The 21,085-nt window shown below is 59.3% G+C and overlaps 1 protein-coding gene across 2 annotated transcripts in view; it reads left to right on the forward strand.

Moving 5' to 3' along the window:
* PTPN5 (protein tyrosine phosphatase non-receptor type 5) overlaps positions 1 to 18,922 on the forward strand; it is a 64,050-nt gene extending 45,128 nt beyond the window's left edge. The window contains exons 3-14 of one of the 2 annotated variants that reach the window (XM_070072573.2): positions 3,399 to 3,583; positions 4,042 to 4,149; positions 4,401 to 4,484; positions 4,878 to 5,119; positions 6,113 to 6,302; positions 8,787 to 8,871; positions 12,141 to 12,220; positions 12,349 to 12,486; positions 12,942 to 13,052; positions 17,281 to 17,441; positions 17,541 to 17,654; positions 17,884 to 18,922. In XM_070072573.2, the coding sequence (XP_069928674.1) occupies positions 3,399 to 3,583; positions 4,042 to 4,149; positions 4,401 to 4,484; positions 4,878 to 5,119; positions 6,113 to 6,302; positions 8,787 to 8,871; positions 12,141 to 12,220; positions 12,349 to 12,486; positions 12,942 to 13,052; positions 17,281 to 17,441; positions 17,541 to 17,654; positions 17,884 to 17,977 (1,592 nt within the window). In that variant the 3' untranslated portion in view covers positions 17,978 to 18,922. The remainder of the gene's footprint in view (positions 1 to 3,398; positions 3,584 to 4,041; positions 4,150 to 4,400; positions 4,485 to 4,877; positions 5,120 to 6,112; positions 6,303 to 8,786; positions 8,872 to 12,140; positions 12,221 to 12,348; positions 12,487 to 12,941; positions 13,053 to 17,280; positions 17,442 to 17,540; positions 17,655 to 17,883) is intronic. The other variant, XM_070072575.2, reaches the window with a different exon arrangement.
* Positions 18,923 to 21,085: the final 2,163 nt, after the last annotated feature.

Genomic DNA, 21,085 nt, shown 5'->3' on the forward strand with positions numbered 1-21,085 from the left:
GCCAGCCCTCAGCCTGATGACACCAGAAGCCCTTGTCTTCCTACATGATGGTGGCCTTCCCTTCCTCACCTTGCTGCGAGGACCTGAGCACACTGCTCAGGGGGCCGGCAGCCGTGCCCCTCACAGCACAGGGGTGCCCTCTCCTCACCCACAGAGGAGCCACTGCACTTGGTGTGTCGTGAAGTGCATTGCGGTTTGATGCTGTGGTTGCTGTTTTTAAAAATGTGACTTATGCAGCCGGCGCCACTGCTCAATAGGCTAATCCTCTGCCTGCGGCGCCGACCCTGGGTTCTAGTCCCGGTCGGGGCGCCGGATTCTGTCCCGGTTGCTCCTCTTCCAGGCCAGCTCTCTGCTGTTGCCCGGGAGTGCAGTGGAGCATGGCCCAGGTCCTTGGGCCCTGTACCCTCATGGGAGACCAGGAGAAGCACCTGGCTCCTGGGTTCAGATCAGCGCAATGCACTGGCCACGGCACGCCAGCCGCGGCGGCCATTGGAGGGTGAACAAACGGCAAAGGAAGACCTTTCTCTCTGTCTCTCTCACTGTCCACTCTGCCTGTCAAAGAAAGAAAGAAAGAAAAGAAAGAAAAGAAAGAAAAGAAAGAAAAGAAAGAAAAGAAGGAAAGGAAGGAAAGGAAGGAAAGGAAGGAAAGGAAGGAAAGGAAGGAAGATCTCATAAAAAAAAAAAAAAGTGACTTATGGCCGGCACCGCGGCTCACTAGGCTAATCCTCCGCCTGCAGCACCGGCACCCTGGGTTCTAGTCCCGGTTGGGGCACCGGATTCTGTCCCAGTTGTCCCTCTTCCAGGCCAGCTCTCTGCTGTGGCCCGGGAGTGCAGTGGAGGATGGCCCAAGTCCTTGGGCCCTGCACCCACGTGGGAGACCAGGAGGAAGCACCTGGCTCCTGGTTTCGGATCAGCACAGCGCGCCAGCCGCAACACACAAGCTGTAGTGGCCACTTAGGGGGTGAACCAACGGAAAAAGGAAAACCTTTCTCTCTCTCTCTCTCTCTCTCTCTCTCTCTCTCTCTCTCTCTAACTCTGCCTGTCAAAAAAAAATGTGATTTATGTAGTTGGGTTGGAAGGAAGAGGGACAGAGGGATCTCCCTTCGCTGGTTTTCTCCCCAGGTGGCTGCAACGGCCAGAGTTGGGTCAGGCTGAAGCTAGAAGCCTGGAACTCCATTCAGGGCTCCCATGCAGGTGGCAAGGGCCTAAGCACTTGGACCATCTTCCACTGCTTCCCAGGCGCTTTAGCAGGGATCTGGGTTGGAAGCAGAGCAGTTGGGACTCTAACACTGGATGTGGTGTCGCAGGCAGCAGCCTGACCAGCTGCGCCACAGTGCCAGCCCCAGCGTGTGGCTTTGTAGCCAGATATTTACTGCTCAGTTTTATCCGTAAGACTGGGAGGCTTTTGAAGATTAAAAATGATCTTGTTACATTTCTTATAATATGCCATGTATCGGGTACCCACTAACTACTAGGCATCATGCCGGGTGTTTTTTTCTTTAGTATCTGAAGTCTTTATACAGCTTTTTAGAGTGTGCACAATTATCCCCATTTATCAGGTAAGAAAAATGAGTAAGACCATCACTGGCGTAGTAAGTATCCGTTGTAGACTTACATGCTCAAGACGGGCTAAGCAGTCACGAGGAGCAGCACTGGTAGCACTCTGTCCTCAGGGAGCTTGCAGGCGAGTCGGAAGGTGATGTTCAGGAAGGCCATAGTCAACAAATCGTTTTACGGACCATGGAGAGTGCACTGGGTTGAACCCACCTCTTAGTAGCTGGGTGACAGCGAGCATCTCTCTCCTCCTCTCCATACCTCATCTTCCTCTTCCGTCTGTGAAGTGGGGATAATAGCAGTACCAACCTCCTAGGGTTTGCAAACAAATTAGCGCACGTGCAGCACTCAGAACAGGGCCCTGCACGTTACAGACGCGTTGTTGGTGCTGGCAGTAGGCAGGAGGGGCCTGGGCTGCTCCCTCTTGTACCGCAGGGCAGGACCTACTTCAGCTGCAGATTGCAAGATGGCAAGGTATGGGGGAGGCACAGGAGGGGTGCAGGGAGTTAGAGGGACGTCCCAGGCAGAGGGAACAGCCTGTGCAAAGCACGGGGGCAGCAGGCACTTCTGGGAACTGCAGGGGGTTTGGTTGGCACACAGCAGCTAAGGAGCCATCCAAGGTTAGCAGCTGGGGAAGCGGGGCCCAGCCACAAACATAGGTGTCTCCAGGCCCCGGGCTGTTGGCATCACAGGAGAGAGGCCTGGCAAATGTTTGTCCAGTGAGCACACAAACACGGAGACAAACAGCTATGCTGGCCTCCCATGGTTCTGTTGCCATCCTGCTGGAAAGGAAGTCCATCCTCCTGTAGCCATGGCGATGTGTGCACAGCCCCTTCCCAGGCTATCCAGCTGTCCACTGCCATTTTGTTGGTCCCGCTCTTCTTGGCCGTAAACTAAACCCTGTGTGTTTGAGTAGGGCCTTCCAACATCTGGGACGCCCCCTTCCCCAGGGACCATCCCTGCAGTCCCCACACTAGAGCCAGGGCCTCTAACCTAAGCCAGTGGTGTTGAGACTCCTTAGGAGTGAGTTTTTGTTAACATAAGCATAGCAGACCCAGCGCACAGACCGAGGACAACCACACTTGTGACACGGGGGCTCGGAGCACACAGCACCAGCCCCTGGTGCACCTGGGGAAATGCAGTGGCCCTGTAAAGTGCCTTTAGAAAGCCAAGGATGGAGCTCAACCGCCATTTCCCAGGAGGACAAACTAAGACGTAGGCAGGGAGTGATTCTCACCAAGGAGACAAGGGACCCCTACCCTGCTACACCAGAATTTTCTCCACGTTGCCCTAACTGCCTTCCCCCTCCAACCCCGTCAGTGTTGGGGGTGGGGAGGCCTGAGGGACAGGGTCACGTGGCCATGATCTCATTAAGAGTCTCACCCCCCAGCCCAGTGGGAGCACAGACCAGAAGAGACAGAAATCCCCAGTGCAGGCGTGGGTGGCTTGCTCAGGGTCATGGCCTGATCCTGCTGTGTCTTTCCCCCTCCCTTTTTTTTTTTTTTTTTCAATTGAGTTTGAGGTGGTTGTTTTTTGTTTCCTTAAGAAATGGAAAAGAATGAAGCTGAGTAAATACAGCGGTATTAACTCTGAAAAACCTCCTGCCATTTTAACTCTGTTACTGGAGAAATAAAAGAGAAATAATCTGTCCACCCACACTTAGCTCTTTCTGACGAAGGTAGGTGAATATCGCTCTTGCTAATCTAGGGTGACTGCGGGAAGTGGAGCCGCACCGACTGATCCCGCATCGGATCAGAGGAAGCCACGGCAGCGCGGCCAGGAGTGGCCACCCCGTGTGCGGACAGCAGCCGTGCTCAGTGGCCTGCGTGTCCCGCCTTCCACAGGTCTCCCCGACCCTGTAGTGATGGAGGCGCCGGACAAGATGGAAGGGCTCCCTGACTCGCCGACGGCAATGCCACCGCCCCCACCGCCCACGGAGCCAGCGCAGAAGCCGCCACCTCCAGGCACCGGCAGCCACTCCCTCACCGTCAGGAGCAGCCTGGGCCTGTTCGCTGCCGCCCAGTTCGTGGTAAGGACCTGCAGGCTTCACCCGGGCCTGTGGCCAGGGTGGGCTGAGAGACCGCCTCGCCGCTTCCTCCCAATGTGGCCACCTGGGGAGACAGCAGGGCAGGGATGTCCTTGGTGTCCCTTGGCAACTCTGGGTCTTCATGGCAGGTGTGAGGGGAAGCCTGGAGCTCTGAGCCCCTCACACCAGGAGTTGGGCACACGGGACCCCCAGCCCTAACCCCCTGGTTCTAGAAGGTCTCTGAGGACTTCCCTTTGTGTGACATTCCCAACCGGGTCTCCTCTGGGAGGGGCTTTCTCCTGGCTTCCTGAGGCCTCCTCTGGGGACCCCCTTCCCTCAGCTGTCCCGAGGTGCAGGAGCCTCCCCCAGGGGCCCGGCTGAGGCCACAGGTGAGCTCAGCTTGGGGGCTGGGGAGCGAGTGCCTGCGCTCGGAGCTCAGTCCGCTCCCCTGGCCGCCCCAGCTTGCCTGCGGGGTACTGTGGTTCAGCGGCTATGGCCACGCGTGGTCGCAGAACGCCAGAGACCTCATCTCCTCCCTGCTCACGCTCCTGAAGCAGCTGGGGGCCACGGTGAGTAAGCTCCAGGGAGCCCCCGGGGAAGGGGGGTGACGGGGTCGGGGGCCCATCCCACTCTCCCACCCGCAGAGGGGCTGTCCCTAAGTTCGGAAGGATACTGCCAGCCCAGCCCCTGCAGTTCTTCAGCCTGCTCCCCACCCCAAGCCCTGGGACATGGGTGTTCAGAACCTTAGTTTGGCCACCTGGAAGAGGCGGAAAATGCTGCCACCGCCAGCACCCTGACCTGTTTGTCCGCCGTTCCGCAGGCCTGGCTGGGCGCTGGGGCCTGGGGGCTCCCCAGTCTGCTGCTCCTCTCTCTGTCTGTGGGCCTGCTCCTCGTCGCCCCCCTGGTAAGGCACCAACCCCCCCAGGCTCAGGCCCTGGTTCCCCCTCCCCCTCCAGCTGCCCTCTGACCTGGGTGAGGTGAGGCCAAGGGTCCTGTCTCCTTCCACTTGTGGGCCCTTCCAGGAGCGAGGAGACTTGCAGTGACCTGGGCTGGGGAGAAGGTGGCTCTGGGAACCCCCCAGGCCCACCAAGAAGGCCTGAGCCCGTGAAGATTCTGAGCTGCAAGGCAGGAGAGTGGAGGGACAGCCCTCCTGTCCAGGCGACAGTCCCAAGGAGAGCAAGGCTGCTGCAGACACTCAGAGGGGCAGGAGACCCCGCCCCGTGGGCGTCCCAGGAACCCCGGGGTCAGCCAGCACTGTCCCCGATCCCCATCTGTGACACCACGTGCCTCCCACTAGGTGTGGCACTTCCTGAGGGCTCCTGCAGAGCCGCCCGCCCCACTGCCCGCCGAGGACAGGCGCCAGTCGGTGAGCCGCCAGCCCTCCTTCACCTACTCAGAGTGGATGGAGGAGAAGGGAGAGGATGACTTCCTGGACCTGGACCCCGTGCCCGAGACGCCCGTGTTTGACTGTGTGATGGACATCAAGCCTGAGGCTGACCCTACCTCACTGACCGTCAAGGCCATGGGTCTGCAGGAGAGGTGGGAGGGGTGGGGGCGGGGTGGGGGAGGGGTGCCTGACTCTGACCTCCTCCCGGTGCCCAGGACAGAGCTGGCCATACATCTCAGCCAGTGGAGACGTGCTGTTCTAGTGCTTCGCGTAGGTGCCACCGCCTCCTGTGTACACACAGAGGTGTGCGGGCAGACCCCTGCGCACGCTCATGCAGCCCTGCATGCCAGTGAGTCCGGGTGGGCTTCTTCATTGCAGACCTTGGCTTTGCCATGCCTGCGTGTATCAGCAAGGGGACAGCGTGGCGTTTGCCCAAGTTCTCCATCCAAGATCCCTGTTTTTATGGAGTATCGCGTGGTGCTCCACAGAGCACACCTGGGAGATACAGACACCCCCTTTCCAGAGCCAGGTCACCCCAAGTCTCAGTTACCCACTTGACGGCATGGAATGAGCACTAGATGAGGAGTCAGAAAACCTAGGTTTTGTCTCAGCTCTGCCCCCGCCTTACTGTGACAGTGTGGGCGAAGGGGGCAGGGGGCTCAGTCCCCCTCTACGGAGCGCAGTGCAGCTACTCCAGTGTAGACATCCTTGCTGCCCCTGGGACCCCCTGCTGGTCTCTGGCACCTGGGCAGCCTCCATGAAGGCTGGCTGGGCCCAGGGCGTGATATAGAGGATGTGGAGCTGTTTCTTTCTCTCTCTCTCTCTCTCTCTCTCTCTCTCAGCTCCCTGGAGGCCACAGGGAGGAGCTGCCTCCTGCGCTAACAGAGGAGAGCCCAGGGCAGCCCAGTTGGGGTTGCTTTGGCTGAAACTTTTTAAAAGTCGGTTAGGGGCTCCAGGATAGGAGGCAGGATGTGGGGGGTCAGGCTGAGACTCCTGCTCCTTGTGGCGTGCAGTGGGTCAGGTCACTCTCCCGCTCCTCTTCCTCAAGCCCACCCTGGCCTCCCCCGCTCCCCGACCATCCCCCCTCCTCATCCCACCCACTCCACCCTCTGCTGCGAGGCTCACTTTTCTTCTTGTGCCTCCAGGAGGGGCTCCAACGTGTCCCTGACCTTGGACATGTGCACGCCGGGCTGCAACGAGGAGGGCTTTGGCTACCTGGTGTCGCCCCGCGAGGAGTCGGCCCACGAGTACCTGCTCAGCGCCTCCCGCGTCCTCCGAGCAGACGAGCTGCACGAAAAGGCCCTGGACCCTTTCCTCCTGCAGGCGGAGTTCCTTGTGAGTCCCCACCCCCACCCCACCCCGAGTTGCTGGCCTCTCTGGGCGTCCCGGTCATGCCCCTGGCTGGGAGGTAGAACACAGTGCCCAGAACGCGGCATCTGCAGAACGTTAACCTCACCTCAGTGTCTGCTCTCCCGCCACCGTGGACAAGCTGCTCCCGCTGTATTCCTATTTCCCCACTTGAAAAATGGGGGTGAATGTACTAGGGCTGTAGTCTGGATTTGAGAGATGGACAGTGAATGCAGAGCAGCGGGCAGGCGCCCGGGGTGCTCTGGGGTTCTGAGTCCGTGGGCCACAATCGGGCTTTCGAACCACAGACAGCCGGACCCTCGGGGACTCCTGGCCAACATCAGCAAGCGTTGCTCAAACTCTTCTTGTTGTTTTGGAATTCCATTCCTTTATTTCATTTTTTTTTTAAAGATTTATTTACTTGAGAGGCAGAGTTACAGAGAGGAAGAGAAGGAAAAACAGAGAGAAAGAGGTCTTCCATCCGCTGGTTCATTCCCCAGATGGCCACAACGGCCAGAGATGAGCTGATCTGGAGCCAGGAGCCAGGAGCTTCTTCTGGGTCTCCCACACAGGTGCAGGGGCCGAAGCACTTGGGCCATCTTCTACTGCTTTCCCAGGCCACAGCAGAGAGCTGGATCAGAAGTGGAGCAGCCCGGACTCAGTCTGGCACCCATATGGGATGCCAGCACCATAGACGGAGGCTTAGCCTAACTATGCCATAGCACCGGCCCCTATTTTATTTTTTAGAACACATTTGTTTGCCGGTGAACATTTAGATTGTTTTTGACATTGGCCATTGTGAACAGTGCTACAGTGAACAATGAGATGAAGTCAGTAGGCCATATGATCAGTCTGTGTTTAATTTGTTTCTCACGGCGACTACTCCATTGTGCTTTCCGACCACCTGTGTTCAAGAATCCCATCATTCCCATCTCCTTGTCCATGCTCGTTAACTTTGTTATTGTTTTCATGATAACATCCTAACTGGTAGGAGGTGGTATCTCATTTTGGGTTTTGATTTGAATTTTCCTTGTTTTTTATTTTAATTTTTCATTAGTTTTTAATAGGGTCAGCGTAGGCCATAGATACAGTTCTAAGAATATAAGCTCAAACTATTGAATTCTTTCTGATCGCCTCCACGGGGGCTGTGGCTCAAGTCGCAGTCACCTTCTCCAACTGGCCTCCATGCCACAGCCTCCAGCTGCCTCCTCTCGGACCCTGAGGGGCCCTAGAAGTGACACCCCTGGTTGCCCACCCAATTAAGAGCTGAGAGGACCCAGGAGAGTGCAGCAGCCCCGTCGTTGTGAGTCAAGGTTAGGTTTGAAATGGGGCTCAGAGACAGATGCAACCTGTGCTCCCAGCAAGCCGAAGGCCGACCCGGAGGCAGAACTGAGGCTGGCTGATCAGCAACCAGGAGGAGACTGGCACCCGTGGAGGCAGAGGGAGGTCAGACCCAAGACAGTGCACGTCCTGGGGTCAAAGGGCACACTGGGAGCTCTTTTTTTGTTTAAGTTTTTTACATTTTATTTGAGAATAGTTTTAAATTTACCAAACAAAAATTAGGAGATAATAATACAAAGAGTTCCCATAGCTTAGCCCACTTCCCCTGTTAACACCTCCTTTTAGCAACCTTGGTCACAATTCATGAATCACACTGAGCTAGGAGTTCTTGACACACAGAGTGAATGGGAGATGTAGAGGCAGCCTCAGCAGCTCAGAGGGCTCCTGTCCCACTGGAGAATCAGGAAGGCTTCTCAGAGGAGGTGACTTTTTTTAAACTTTTTTTTATAAAGATATATTTATTTACTTGAAAGGCAGAGGTACAGATTGGTGAGGGGGGGGGGGTCTTCCATCTGCTGGTTCACTCCCCAAGGGGCTGCAACAGCAAGGGCTGGGCAGGCTGAAGCCAGGAGCTCCATCCAGGTCTTGCACACTGGTGGTGGGGTTCCAAGTACTTGGGCCATCCTCCACTGCTGTTTCCAGGCCATCAGCAGGGAGCTGGATCAGAGGTGGTGGAGCAGCCAGGATGTGAACTGGCGCCCATGTGCACAGCCAGCATCACAGACAGCAGCCCAACCCACTACACCACAATAGGGGCCCTGGGAGGTGGCCTTTAAGACGGCCAGGAGATAAGGGAGGGGTTGGTGTTAGCAGGAATGCCCTGGGTAGGCTACTCAGCTGGGCTGCTGCACAGAGTGTGTGGGAGAAGGCCTTGATTGGCCGTGTCTCCTTTCCTTGTCGCCATCTGTATTTACCAGTTATTTATTGAGTGCCTACTGCATGCCAGGCTGGCTCCCAAGCAGCAGCAGTGACATTGCACACACAGCTCGCGTCTGGCACCGTTGCAAACTGGTGTAACAGTGATGGTTTGCTGGAGGAGCGCTTGCACCCAGGCCACCCCTTGGACGGGAAGTGGGGGGCGCAGCGGTCCGGGGGTCAGCCACTCAACACCACCACACTCTCCTCCTGCAGGAAATCCCTATGAACTTTGTGGATCCCAAAGAGTACGACATCCCCGGGCTGGTGCGGAAGAACCGGTACAAAACCATCCTGCCCAGTGAGTAGCCGCCCCGCCCCCGGGGCCTGGGGCAGGCTCTGCCTCACCCTGGGGAGACGGGGAGGCCGGAGCTGGGTGGCATGGGTGACAGGGCGCTGGAGGACAAGGGGCGGGGCACTGGAGGTGCAGTGAAGCAGGCACCTGCTGGTGAGGGCAGAGGCTGGCTCCCCCTCCCACGCAGCATTCTCGGGACCCCTGCCCTGCCTGGCCAGCGTTGTGCTGGGCTCTGGGGAAACCCAGAGAGACAGGGAGGCGATCCTGGCAGCTCCTAGGCAGTGCGTGGGGACTGAGAAGCGGCCGCATCCTTTCTCTCTACAGAGTGGGTGGATGTCAAGAAGACAAGGTTAGGGCTCCAGAGGTGACGCATGCGTCCTTTACAGTCCCAGATAGGATGCACAGAGCTGGGTCTCACACCTGGGCCCTGGTGACCCCAGTTGTGGGCTCTCTTGTCTGTCTGGTGTTCCATTTGCTCAGATTGTGAGTTCTCTAACAGGCAGAGCCACCACTCAGGGGAGTGAGCTGCCTCTGCAGGGAGTGAGCTCCCCGTCACTCAGTGTATGCAAGACACTGCGGGGTTTTCCTCCCTTGGGGTGGGAGACAGGTGACCCCGTGCTCCTCGTTGTGCCCTGGAGTGTCCAGGTCACTTTCATCAGGCCCCTGTGTGCCTGCCACCCCTGCCAAGTTCTGGGCCCGGGCCCCCAGGGCTTGCTGGGGTCGGAGGCGGGGGTGGTGGGTGACGTGTTGAAAGCGAATCGCCGCAAATAAACTCCACTCCGTGTGTGGAGTAGCAAGGCTTTCAAAAAGCGGCATTGCCATCAGCATCTCCGACAACATGTAAGATGTCATGACTTATTTTTAACTTTTAAAATATCGACTTGTGGTTGCTATGGATACAGAGTCTCTAGGTAGTTCCGGTTCAACAAAGCACCATTTAAGGCCAGGGTGCGTTATTCAGGGCGGCTTACCTCTTCCTCCTCCTGCCCTCCCCTTCCCAGCCCTGCCTGGGGGGGGGGGGCGGGGGGCCTCGGGTCCCCTAGCACCTAGGGCCCTGCTGGCCACTCAGGATTCCCACTGGGGAGGGCAGCAGTCAGGCCGTGTCTCCCCTGGTCCTCGCTGGATTATGGAGAGCCTCAAGCCACTCCAGCCGTGGCCTAGCTTCCAGGCCCCAACCTCCTGTGTGTGTCCAGCACAAGCTAACCCTGCTCGCTCAGAGCCAGGTTCAGGGGAGGAGGACCGGGCAGGCTTAGCAGAGGCCGCCCCTCAGGTCCTGGCCACCCTGCGGTCTCCTTGAGGCAGCACCCGTTTCTCAAGGCTAAGAGCTGAGATGTGAATAAGACAGACCGTGCACAAGGAGCCCCGGTGCAGCGGGAGAGACAGGTGCACAGCATGATGGTAACCCAGCAGGAGGCCTGGCACCAAAACGGTGCCTGGCGCGTGGCTCGTGGATGGACAGACGGACGGGTGGGTAGATGGTCAGTCAGATGAGTGGATAGATGGACAGACAGGGCAGGGAGAGGTGGACAGGTTAGGAGGAGGGGGAGTAGGTGGGTGGTGGATGAACACCTCCCAGCAGCGGCTTCTCCTCTCCGTCCTCACCGCCAAGTGACAAGGTCAGGGCCAGTCGCAGGGGATGCCACGTACAGAGACCTGGGCACACGCCAGGCGTGCTTGTGACCCCCGACACGTCTCACCCGGCTCATCGCGGTCCTCTGCTGTCCACTCTCTTGACTTCCACGCTCCCCTCTCCTGTCCTCCCGGCGCTGCCCGCGGAGTGCTGCACAGCAGAACCCTGGTCGAGTCGCTCTCCCCCTCAGACGCAGCCACTGCCACCGAGTGGCCCTTGGCTTGAGGGTCAGCTTTCTAAGCCTGGGTTAGATGACCCTGTAGCCTCTCGTTCCCGTCCAGCCTCGCCTCTCACGAGTCCCGCCCAGCCCTGGGCACTGGAATCCCACACAACAGCATCCCCTGCTCCTCCGGCTAAGGGCCTGCCAACCCCGCCAAGGAGCCACCTCTTCCAGGAAGCCCACGCAGCCGGGCCAAGTCTGCTCCCGCAGCCCCAATGCTCAACTGCCGTATGTTCCTCATCTGCCTGCCCAGCACGCTGCAGGCTCTGGTGTCTGGCGGGGGTGGGCAGTGCCCACTTCCGTCCTGCAGGCCAGGGGAAGGGAGATGGCCAAACACAGGCACAGCTACCTGCTCCCGAAGTTCCCCCTCGCCCCTCTCCATCCGCGCCGCCCTGCTGTGTCCCTCTGCACGACAACCACGGTGCTGCCAAGACCTCAGGCAGTGGGACCGGGAGGCAAAGGGCAGCAGAGGCGAGGTGTGCACGTCGCCGCCCGTGTTGCAGACTCTTCCTTTACCCGTTGCCTAATGGTAGAGTTGGCAGCAATGGCAACTGTGTGGCAGCTGCTCGCCGTGCGGCGCTGCGTGCACACTGGTCTAAGTTACCCGGCTAACTAACGTTGCCTCCTTTAACCTTCACACAGTATGTGGGGTCGTGGTGAACAGAGCATCCCCACCGTGCAGGCGAGGCACAGGGAGACGGGGCAGACTGTCCACCTCGATGCTGCCGGGGAGTCATGGGGCCACGTCCCACATCCAGGCTCTCTGGCTCGGTGATGTGGACTTGGCAATGACCACCACCTGTGCAAGCCCCCCTGTGCCCGCTAGAAGCGCCTTCGATCCAGAGAAGGGATCAGACTCTGTGCCAAAGTGAGCCCAGGCCCCAGAGCTGCAGGCCCCCAGCTAGCTTCCCTGCCCACCCCGCACCCGGTCCCAGAACAGACAACTACAGGGAGGCTGGCTGGAGCTGGAACAAAGCAGAGTCTACCCCGGGAAGAACAGGATGTTACGGGAATCTGTCACTCGGGGAACTGACGTGAATAGACTGGGGAGAGAGGGCCCCTGTGCACACGCATCTGTCGTCTCGTCTCAGCCGGTCAGCGACAGCGCATCCGCACTCTGCAGCTGCCACCTGCTGTTGGGGATCTCTACCGAAGGTCACCCCTTTCCTGCCGTAGCTTTCTCTTCCCCAGAACGTGGGGTGCAAGGAGTGCAGCACAGCTGAAGGGGCACGGGCACACAACAGGGCCTCTCCCACTGCCTCCTTACCCGAGGCCGCGCCTGTCCTGTCCAAATGGACCCCAAGAGGGGTCCTTGTTTAATGGCCAGGGGGAAGGAAGAATTGCCTGGGTCCCAGAAGAGGGGTGGGGCCCTGGAGTGGGCCGTGCCCAGGTCCCTGCCTCACCTGGCTCCCTCCCCCACCCCAGACCCTCACAGCAGAGTGTGTCTGAGCTCGCCAGATCCCGAGGATCCTCTGAGTTCCTACATCAATGCCAACTACATCCGGGTACGTAGCCCCATCCCGACGGCCAAACCAGTGTGGCTGCTGCCAGCCCCGGGACAAGCCCCAGTGTGGGGACTGGGCCCTGGGAGTGCTGCCTCCAAGCCTGACAACCTGGGCTCGGCTGGCCACAGGGCTACGGCGGCGAGGAGAAGGTGTACATCGCCACGCAGGGCCCCATCGTGAGCACGGTGGCCGACTTCTGGCGCATGGTGTGGCAGGAGCACGCGCCCATCATCGTCATGATCACCAACATCGAGGAGATGAACGAGGTAGGGACCCCGGGCTGTGACCAAGTGCTCGCTGCTTTGTGTCCTGTCCCAAGCATCAGGATCCCACGTGAATCCTAGGACTGGCCTGTGAGGCTGGCGGGGCTCACAGCAGCCAGAGCTGGACCATGTGGTCGCTGGTGGAGCCTGGAGCCAGCCTCTCCACCGCCGGTGCCCGTGATGCTCAGCTGCTTCCCAGCCGGCCAGGACCAACACTGGCTGTACCCGTGACAGCCGGGTTCATTGACTCCCCATAGAAGTCCTTAAGAATGAGGACAGTTTCCAACTGCCGGATACATACGCCGAGCCATAGAGTTCATGTTCTTATAGATTGTGGAGCTCGGGACCTGTTGTGTTTTTATGCCCCCTGCTGGCCCTGGAGGGGCATTGAGGAGGGATGGGGGTGTGGCAGGGGATGGGGCAGAGGGCGGGTCGCAGCCTGATCTGGGCCCCTGCAGAAATGCACCGAGTACTGGCCGGAGGAGCAGGTGGTGCACGATGGCGTAGAGATCACCGTGCACAGGGTCATCCACACTGAGGATTACCGGCTGCGACTCATCTCCCTCAAGGTGAGCTCTGGGGCCGGGCTGGGTGGATGGAAGCGAGGGGCACCACTGGGGACTCCACTGAGAACAGGGTGCAGCCGTCCACTGCAGCGGAAACAAAGGCCTTTGTCAGGATTTACTGATAAGTAGAGGCGAAGGAGGCGCAGATGGACTTGGGGGCCAGGCAGGACCAAACCAAACCTCAGCTGCTTTTCCTAGAGCTCAGCTACATTCGTTGCTGATGGACTCTCTCTATGTAAACTGCCATTTACAATGCCCGCTGGCCCGAGGCCGGGAAGGGGTGGATGGGGGGACTTCTGCAGCCTCCTGCACGGTCCTCATGAGTGAGGGCTCCTTAACGACTTGGAGATCTGCCCTAGAAACGGTCCCTTCAAGACCTGGGCTGGGCTGGGCTCCTGGCTGTAGTGCCGGCCCTGTCCACCAGAGGGCAGACGCTCCCTGCTGCTGCGGCGCTGCACAGAGGCTGTGGTTACAGAAAATGGCAAGAAAAGGGAAGGCAGCAACATATGAGCAGTGCAGAACAGCCCGGAAGAGTGAGCGGAGGGATCCTCCCACCCTGAAGTGGTGCCTCTTCCAGGATCGCATAACAGGAGACTGTTCCTTTCGAATCGGGGGGGATTCGTGGGTTCCGTGTTTGCGAAGTGGAGGGATCTGCGTTGGGGAAGGAGGAGCTCCCCGTAACAGTCCTGAAGGTGGGAGGGAGCGAGGCGGCGCCGGGAGCGGACCCTGTGAGCCCGAGGACACAGCACGGAGCACGGAGCCCGCCTCGGGAAAGGCGCTCCAGCCCGGGACGACGACTCCAATAGGCTGCCTGCCCCCCCACACACACACACCCCACACACACCCCACACACACACACGCCACACACATCACACACATACTCCACACACACACACCACACACACATGCAACACACACACACACCCCACAGACACCACACTCTACACACACACACACACCCACACATATACCCCACGCACACACACACACACACACCCCACACACGACACACACCACACACATATACACGCCACACATATCACACCACACACACGCCACACACACACCACATACATGCCACACACACGCTACACATACCCCAGACACCACACCACACACACACACGCCACACACATCACACACATACACACCCCACACACACACCACACACACATACTCCACACACACACACCACACACACATGCAACACACACACACCCCACAGACACCACACTCTACACACAAACACACCCCCACACATATACCCCACGCACACCCACACACACACACCCCACCCCCCCACACACGCGACACACACCACACACATATACACGCCACACACATCACACCACACACATACACGCCACACACACGCCACACACACACATACACACACCACACACACCACATACATGCCACACACACGCTACACATACCCCAGACACCACACCACACACACGCCACACACACCACACACCCAACACATGACACAGCCACATATCACACACACCCCCCACACACACACACCACACACACATACTCCACACACCACACACACACACCACACACACATGCAACACACACACCCACACATACACACACACCACGCCCCCACACACACACACGTGCACGCCACACACATGCGCCACACACATACACACCCCACACACACAAACCACACATGCCACACACCCCCACACATGCCACACACACACCACACGCCACACACATACACACCACACACATACACACCACACACATGCCACACACATACACACCACATACACCACACATGCCACACACCACACACATACACACCACACACGCGCCACACACATGCCACACACATGCCAGACACCACACCCTACACATACACACCCCCACACACACCACACACACACCAGACACCACACACACACCACACACATATACTCCACACACACCACACTCACCCCCACCACACACACACACGCCACACACACACACATACACCACACACACCACATACGTGCCACACACACGCCACACATACCCCAGACACACCACACACACACCACACACCCACACCCCACACACATACACACACACCACACACACCCCACACACCACACATCCACACATCCACATACACCCCACACACACCCCACACACCACACATCCACACATCCACATACACCCCACACACACACCACACACCCACACACACCAGACACCACACCCCACACACACACACACACATATACCCCCACACACTACACACACCTCACACACACACCCCACACACACACACACGCCACACACCACATGCACATACACACATGCCACATACACACCACACACATGCCACACACGCCACACACACACCCCACACACACACCACATACACACCACACACACAACACGCATATACCACACACATACTACACACACACATACCACATACATATATCACACACACGTACACCCCACACACACACCCCACACAAACCACACACACCCACACACAACCACATCCCACACATCTCACACACACACCCCACACATTCCACATCCCACAGACACACCCCACAAACACATACACACCCCACCACACACACACACGCACACCGGCTCCGGTGCTAGGGGCACCTGGGCAGCTCTGGGATGCAGGACTGGCTTCAGGGCAGGGAGGGCCAGGAGGTGCAGAGCAGGGCCTGTGATAACTGTCCCAAGGACCTGAGGGACCCAACGGCCTCCTGGACAGAAATTCCCAAGAGAGACGCACGAGTGGGGGGGGGGCTTCCGGGTCTGCTCAGCTCCTGGGGGCTGGTAAGGGAGGAGCCAGGGCACCGTGGGTTTCGAGGGTCATTTCCTTTTGTCCATAAACCGTTACAAGCATCCGCCCAGGGCTGGGGTCTGGGGTGGGTTCTGGGAACACAGAGCTGTCCGAAGCACGTACTCTGCCCTCGAAGCACCCCGCAGGTGGGAAGTACTGGGCCAGAGCAGGTCAGGGTGCAGAGGCCCGCTGTACTGGCAGCCAGCTCAGGCAGAGCACCCGTCCTGGGAGTGGTCCTGCCCAGCAGGGTCTTGAATGAAGGGTGACAGTTGGCCAGGGACAGAGTGGGAGAGCATTGTGAGAAAAGAGTAAAAGTCGGGCGTGGAAGATGGAATGTGTGCCTGCATGTGTGTACACACGTGTGTGTGTGCGTGCACACGGAAGCCCTGCAGAAACCTGATCTACAGCCCTTAGGGATGCCGGAGGGCCAAGGGCAAGAGTGCAGGGGCAGGGGTTGTTCCTGAAAGGGGAGGCCCTGCACGGGGTCTTGTTTGCCAGACTGAGCGCTAAGGAGACTGGGTCGTACTCCCAGAGCCATGGATGGGGTCTTGTTCCATCCAGGCTGCCATAACCAAACACCACAGGCTGAGCAGCTTAATAAATAAAAAACAAATAAACAGTGGGTTTATTTCTCGGACCTGGAGGTCCAGGAGCGCAGGACCAAGGCACCAGCACTGTCCTGGTGAGGGCCTGCTTCCTGGTCACATCCCCTCCCACCCCGTGACAGAGGCCTGTGGGAGCTCTCTGGGGCCCCCGTGAGGGCACTGATCCCACTCAGGAGGCCCCCACCCCCGTAACCTAACACCCCTGCATGCATACCCGCACATGGGGGTTAGACCTCAGGGGACAGATTTGGGGAAGCAAAGGGCTTTGCACACAGGGGCAGCATGTCCAGATTCGCACTGGACTCCGACCATTTGAGTGCTGTGGCCCCAGGGCAGTGAGGAGGGGGAAGGATGTTGGAGTCGGGGGAGGGCACCGTGGAGGCCGCGGGTGGACAGGGTAAAGCTGGGGACAGCAATGGGCCTGGAGCGGGGAGCGGGCAGCAGAGCACAGCAAGGGGAGGCCAAGGGCTTGGGGCTCAAGGCTCAGGGGCGGCTGGGCCAGCTGTTAGGATAAGGAACCCAAAGACAGGAATGAACTGGGGAAGGGGCCCTGGGCCCCTCTCAGGTGCTCCTGGAGCCTCAGGGGCAGAAGACAAGAGCAAAGCCAAAGCTGCTGCCCAACTCCCTCCCCCCCAGTTGGGGCTTGTGTCTGGTCTCTGGGCCCTATGGTGGAGCTGGGAGGGGCCGGGGTCCCCTCACCTCCCCCCCACACCCCGTATTCATCCTCCTCTAGTCCCGGCTGCACTTCAGGCTGGTTTGTGGGCTGGGAGAGCTCACGGGTGTCTGGGGTGGGCCTCTGTGTCCTGGACAGAGTGGGAGCGAAGAGCGAGGCCTGAAGCATTACTGGTTCACTTCCTGGCCCGACCAGAAGACCCCAGACCGGGCCCCTCCACTGCTGCACCTGGTGCGAGAGGTGGAGGAGGCAGCCCAGAAGGAGGGGCCGCGCTGTGCCCCTATTGTCGTCCACTGCAGGTGGGTCCTCCAGCGCCCCGCGGGGACAGGGCAGCCCCTCCCACCCCCCAGCCCCTGGGTTGCCCTGCTGCTCACCCCATCCGTGCCCCTGGCCCTCAGCGCGGGGATCGGGAGAACCGGCTGCTTCATCGCTACCAGCATCTGCTGCCAGCAGCTGCGGCGCGAAGGCGTGGTGGACATCCTGAAGACCACATGCCAGCTGCGGCAGGACAGGTCAGCCCGCGGGCGGGGGCCCCCAGGGCAGCAGGGGGAAGCTGCGGCATGCGTGGGGCTGGCGGGCAGAGGTCTGGGTGAGTAGACAGAGGGGGCTGGGGGTGGTGGCATCTGTGTCCCTGACAAGGAGACAAGGGTGAGGCCCTCGGGGCGGGGGGGGGGGGGCCGAAGTGGGGGAGGAGCACCCTCCCGGTGACCCCCTCCCCGCCGCGTGCCTTCTGCCGGCCAGGGGCGGCATGATCCAGACTTACGAGCAGTACCAGTTCGTGCACCATGTCATGAGCCTCTACGAGAAGCAGCTGTCCCGCCAGCCCCCAGAGTGACCGGCACAGCCTCCTCCAAGGTCCTCGGGGAACCACCTCGCCTCGGCCTCCTCCCCTGCCCCGCCCGCTTCCCTGTCTCCAGTCTGCTCCCCCCCTGGCCCACCCCCAGCATAGCTCTTCCTACTGTACATACGGGGGAGTGGGCGGAGGGTGGGGGAGGAGGTCCCAGGCCGGGCCTAGGGCCCCCGGGCCTGAGCACACCACGCAGACCCGGGGCCTCGGTTTTTAAGGACGGTTCCACCGCTGCTGGGTCCCAAACGTCCCCGCACCACACTCCGAGTGTCCTGCGCAGCGTGTCCTGTCTGTCTCCGTCTCTGCTGTCTGTACCGGACACTGTGTCTCCCAAGTGCGGGAAAGGGGATGGGGCAATGAGCTCCAGCCCCCCACCCCGGGCAGCCCATGCAGGGGCTTGCCGTGTGCCCCCCACCCCTCACAGCCACTTCTCCCAGCAGGCAGACTGTTTTGCCCCCAGTTACTGGGACCTGGTTTGGGTAGTCCCTGGGGATCTGGGAAGTTCCAGAGAGATCTTGCCTGAAGGAAGAGGTCTCTGGGTTGGGATGGGGGGGGGGGGGCATCCCAGGGTGGCCTCTGGGCGTCAGATGCTCTCAGGAGGCAAGGGACAGGTGGGGGTGGCAACCCCAGGATGAGGCCCGGGAGGTGGGGGTGCCCCGGGGGTGGGGTGAGTGAGCCGTGTTCTGTGCCACGTGGGAAAGCCTTCCCCGAAGTCTCGCTGCGTGCCGCTCTGCGCGTCCCTGTGTCCGTGCGTCCATGGAGAGCCCCTCGGCAGGGCGTGCATGACTCTGGCAACGTGTGTTATCTTAGAGCCACCTGTTTTTATTGCTGACCTTAAATATTTATTCCACGGCAGACCGAGACATTTGGTGTCTTTTTATAACTCGCTCGTGGTCACTGAATAGAGCAATAAACGGAGCATTTTGAGCAAAACTCGCCCCCTGGGCCTCTGTGATTGCTTCCTGCGTCCCTGTGTCCCTGCTGCCCCGCCTGGGTGCACACAGCTTGGCCCTCAGACTCGCCAGCGCCCCTAGGGGTGGTTGTGGGTATGGAGCGAGTGCAAACTCAAAACCAAAGTCAGGTACATTCCGGGGGAATCCTTACCCTCTGGCCCCACCCAGCCAGGTGCCCGAGCCACGAGAAGCCTTGGGGACAGGTGTGGAACGGCTCTAACAGGTGGACAGAGAGGCCAAGGCGGGGGCAAAGAGATACTCCCCCAGGCCCCTCCCTGTTGGCCAGCCCACTCATCCCCGGTCCGCCTCCTCGATCCCAACAGCAATTGTGGCCTGGGCTGAGAGGAGTCCCTCCCAGGGGGCCCAGGGACTGTGCCCTCAGCTCCACCTGTTGTGGACACTCCCATTCTGTCCCCATTCCCTGCCTTTGGGATGGAAGAGAAGTCACCGTGATGCCGCTGCTGGCTGGGAGGGGATGGAGGGTTTAACCTCAGAGCAGGAGAGGGTCAAGGGCAGGGCTGCTGATGAACCAGCCACTCCTTACGCAATACTGGACCCCCCGCATGGGTTGGTCAGGGGCCGGGCGGGCGTGTGGGGGCTGCTGCCACGATGAGGTGAGAACAGCTGCTGAAGCAGCCCAGGTGGAGGTCCTGGAGGAAACAGACACGCTCCCCAGTCCCCTCTTTCCACCGGGATGAGGGAGGTGGCGCTCTACCGGAGAGGGAAAGCGGGGGAGGGCCAGCACTTTCCTCCCCTCCCCCAGGGTGGCCTTGTAAGGTGGCTCAGGCTGTGCATGCTCCACATAGTGTGGAGTGAGTGGCGCCCCCTGGGTTTGTGCAGTGGCAGATCCCCAGGCCCTCCTCAGCTGACCCCCTCCCAGTCCCTGGAAAACAGAGACCTGTTGCTTTGCTTCCTGAGCCGTGCTGGCCCACACGTGCACATGTGCCTGAGCATGCGTGTGCACACACACATACACACACACACACACACACATGACCCTGAGCCCCAGCTCAGAAGGGGCTCACCCAGCAGCAGCGAGAACCAAAACTTCTACCACAAGAGAGCTGGAGAAGTCCCCCTGAACCTCCCCAACCCACACCCCTGCCAGGTCCCCAGCACTTCTCCAGCCCTGTGGATCCAGCTCGCTTCCCCACTCTGCACGCCTCGTGCCTGAGGGGCCAGCACTGACGGAGCTCATGACCCCTGGTGGCCCCGCTGTCAGGGCGCGGCAAGGAGGTCGCCACCCTACAGCCCAGGCACTCGCTCTCCACGGAGTGGGGTGGGGTTACTCCGTAAAGGGGCTGGCCTACTGGTTCTCGTACCCAACCAAGGAAAAGGAGATGGAAGTGAATACAAGGCCAGAGAACAGGGGCTTGCCGCCTGCCCACTGCTCGTCCTGTCCTGCACACCAGATCGGCTGTGCCCACACACACACACACACACACAATCTGCCATGTCCACACACACACACACACACATATATACAATCTGCCATGTCCACACACACATATACACACAATCTGCCATGTCCACACACATACACACATACACATGAAATGCCATGTCCACACACACATACACATGATATGTCCATGCACACACATACAATCTCCACATCCACACATATACATTATATGCCTTGTCCATACACACATGATCTACCATGTCCACACACACATGATCTACCATGTCCACGTACACACAATCTGCCATGTCCATGTCCACATGCACACACACACATGATATGCCAAGTCCATACACATGCACACACACACAATCTTCCATGTCCACACACATACACATACACACACACAATCTGCCATGTACACACACATACATGCACAATCTGCCACATCCACACACACACATACACATGATATGCCATATCCATGTACACACACACATGATGTACCATGTCCACGCACACAATCTGCCATGTCCACACACACACATACAATCTGCATGTCCACACACACATAACACACAATCTGCATGTCCACACACACAATCTGCCAAGTCCACAAGCACACACACAGTCTGACACACACACACACACACACACACATATGCACAGCCCTGGACTCCCCCCCACTCTTGTCTTTCAGGCACCCAGGCTCTCCCTGGCCCTCGCAGGTGAGTGCCC

This window comes from Oryctolagus cuniculus, chromosome 1 (assembly GCF_051225735.1).
Source record: "Oryctolagus cuniculus isolate XC-2025 breed Fujian yellow rabbit chromosome 1, ASM5122573v1, whole genome shotgun sequence".
In the NCBI taxonomy this organism is placed as follows: Eukaryota; Metazoa; Chordata; class Mammalia; order Lagomorpha; family Leporidae; genus Oryctolagus; species Oryctolagus cuniculus.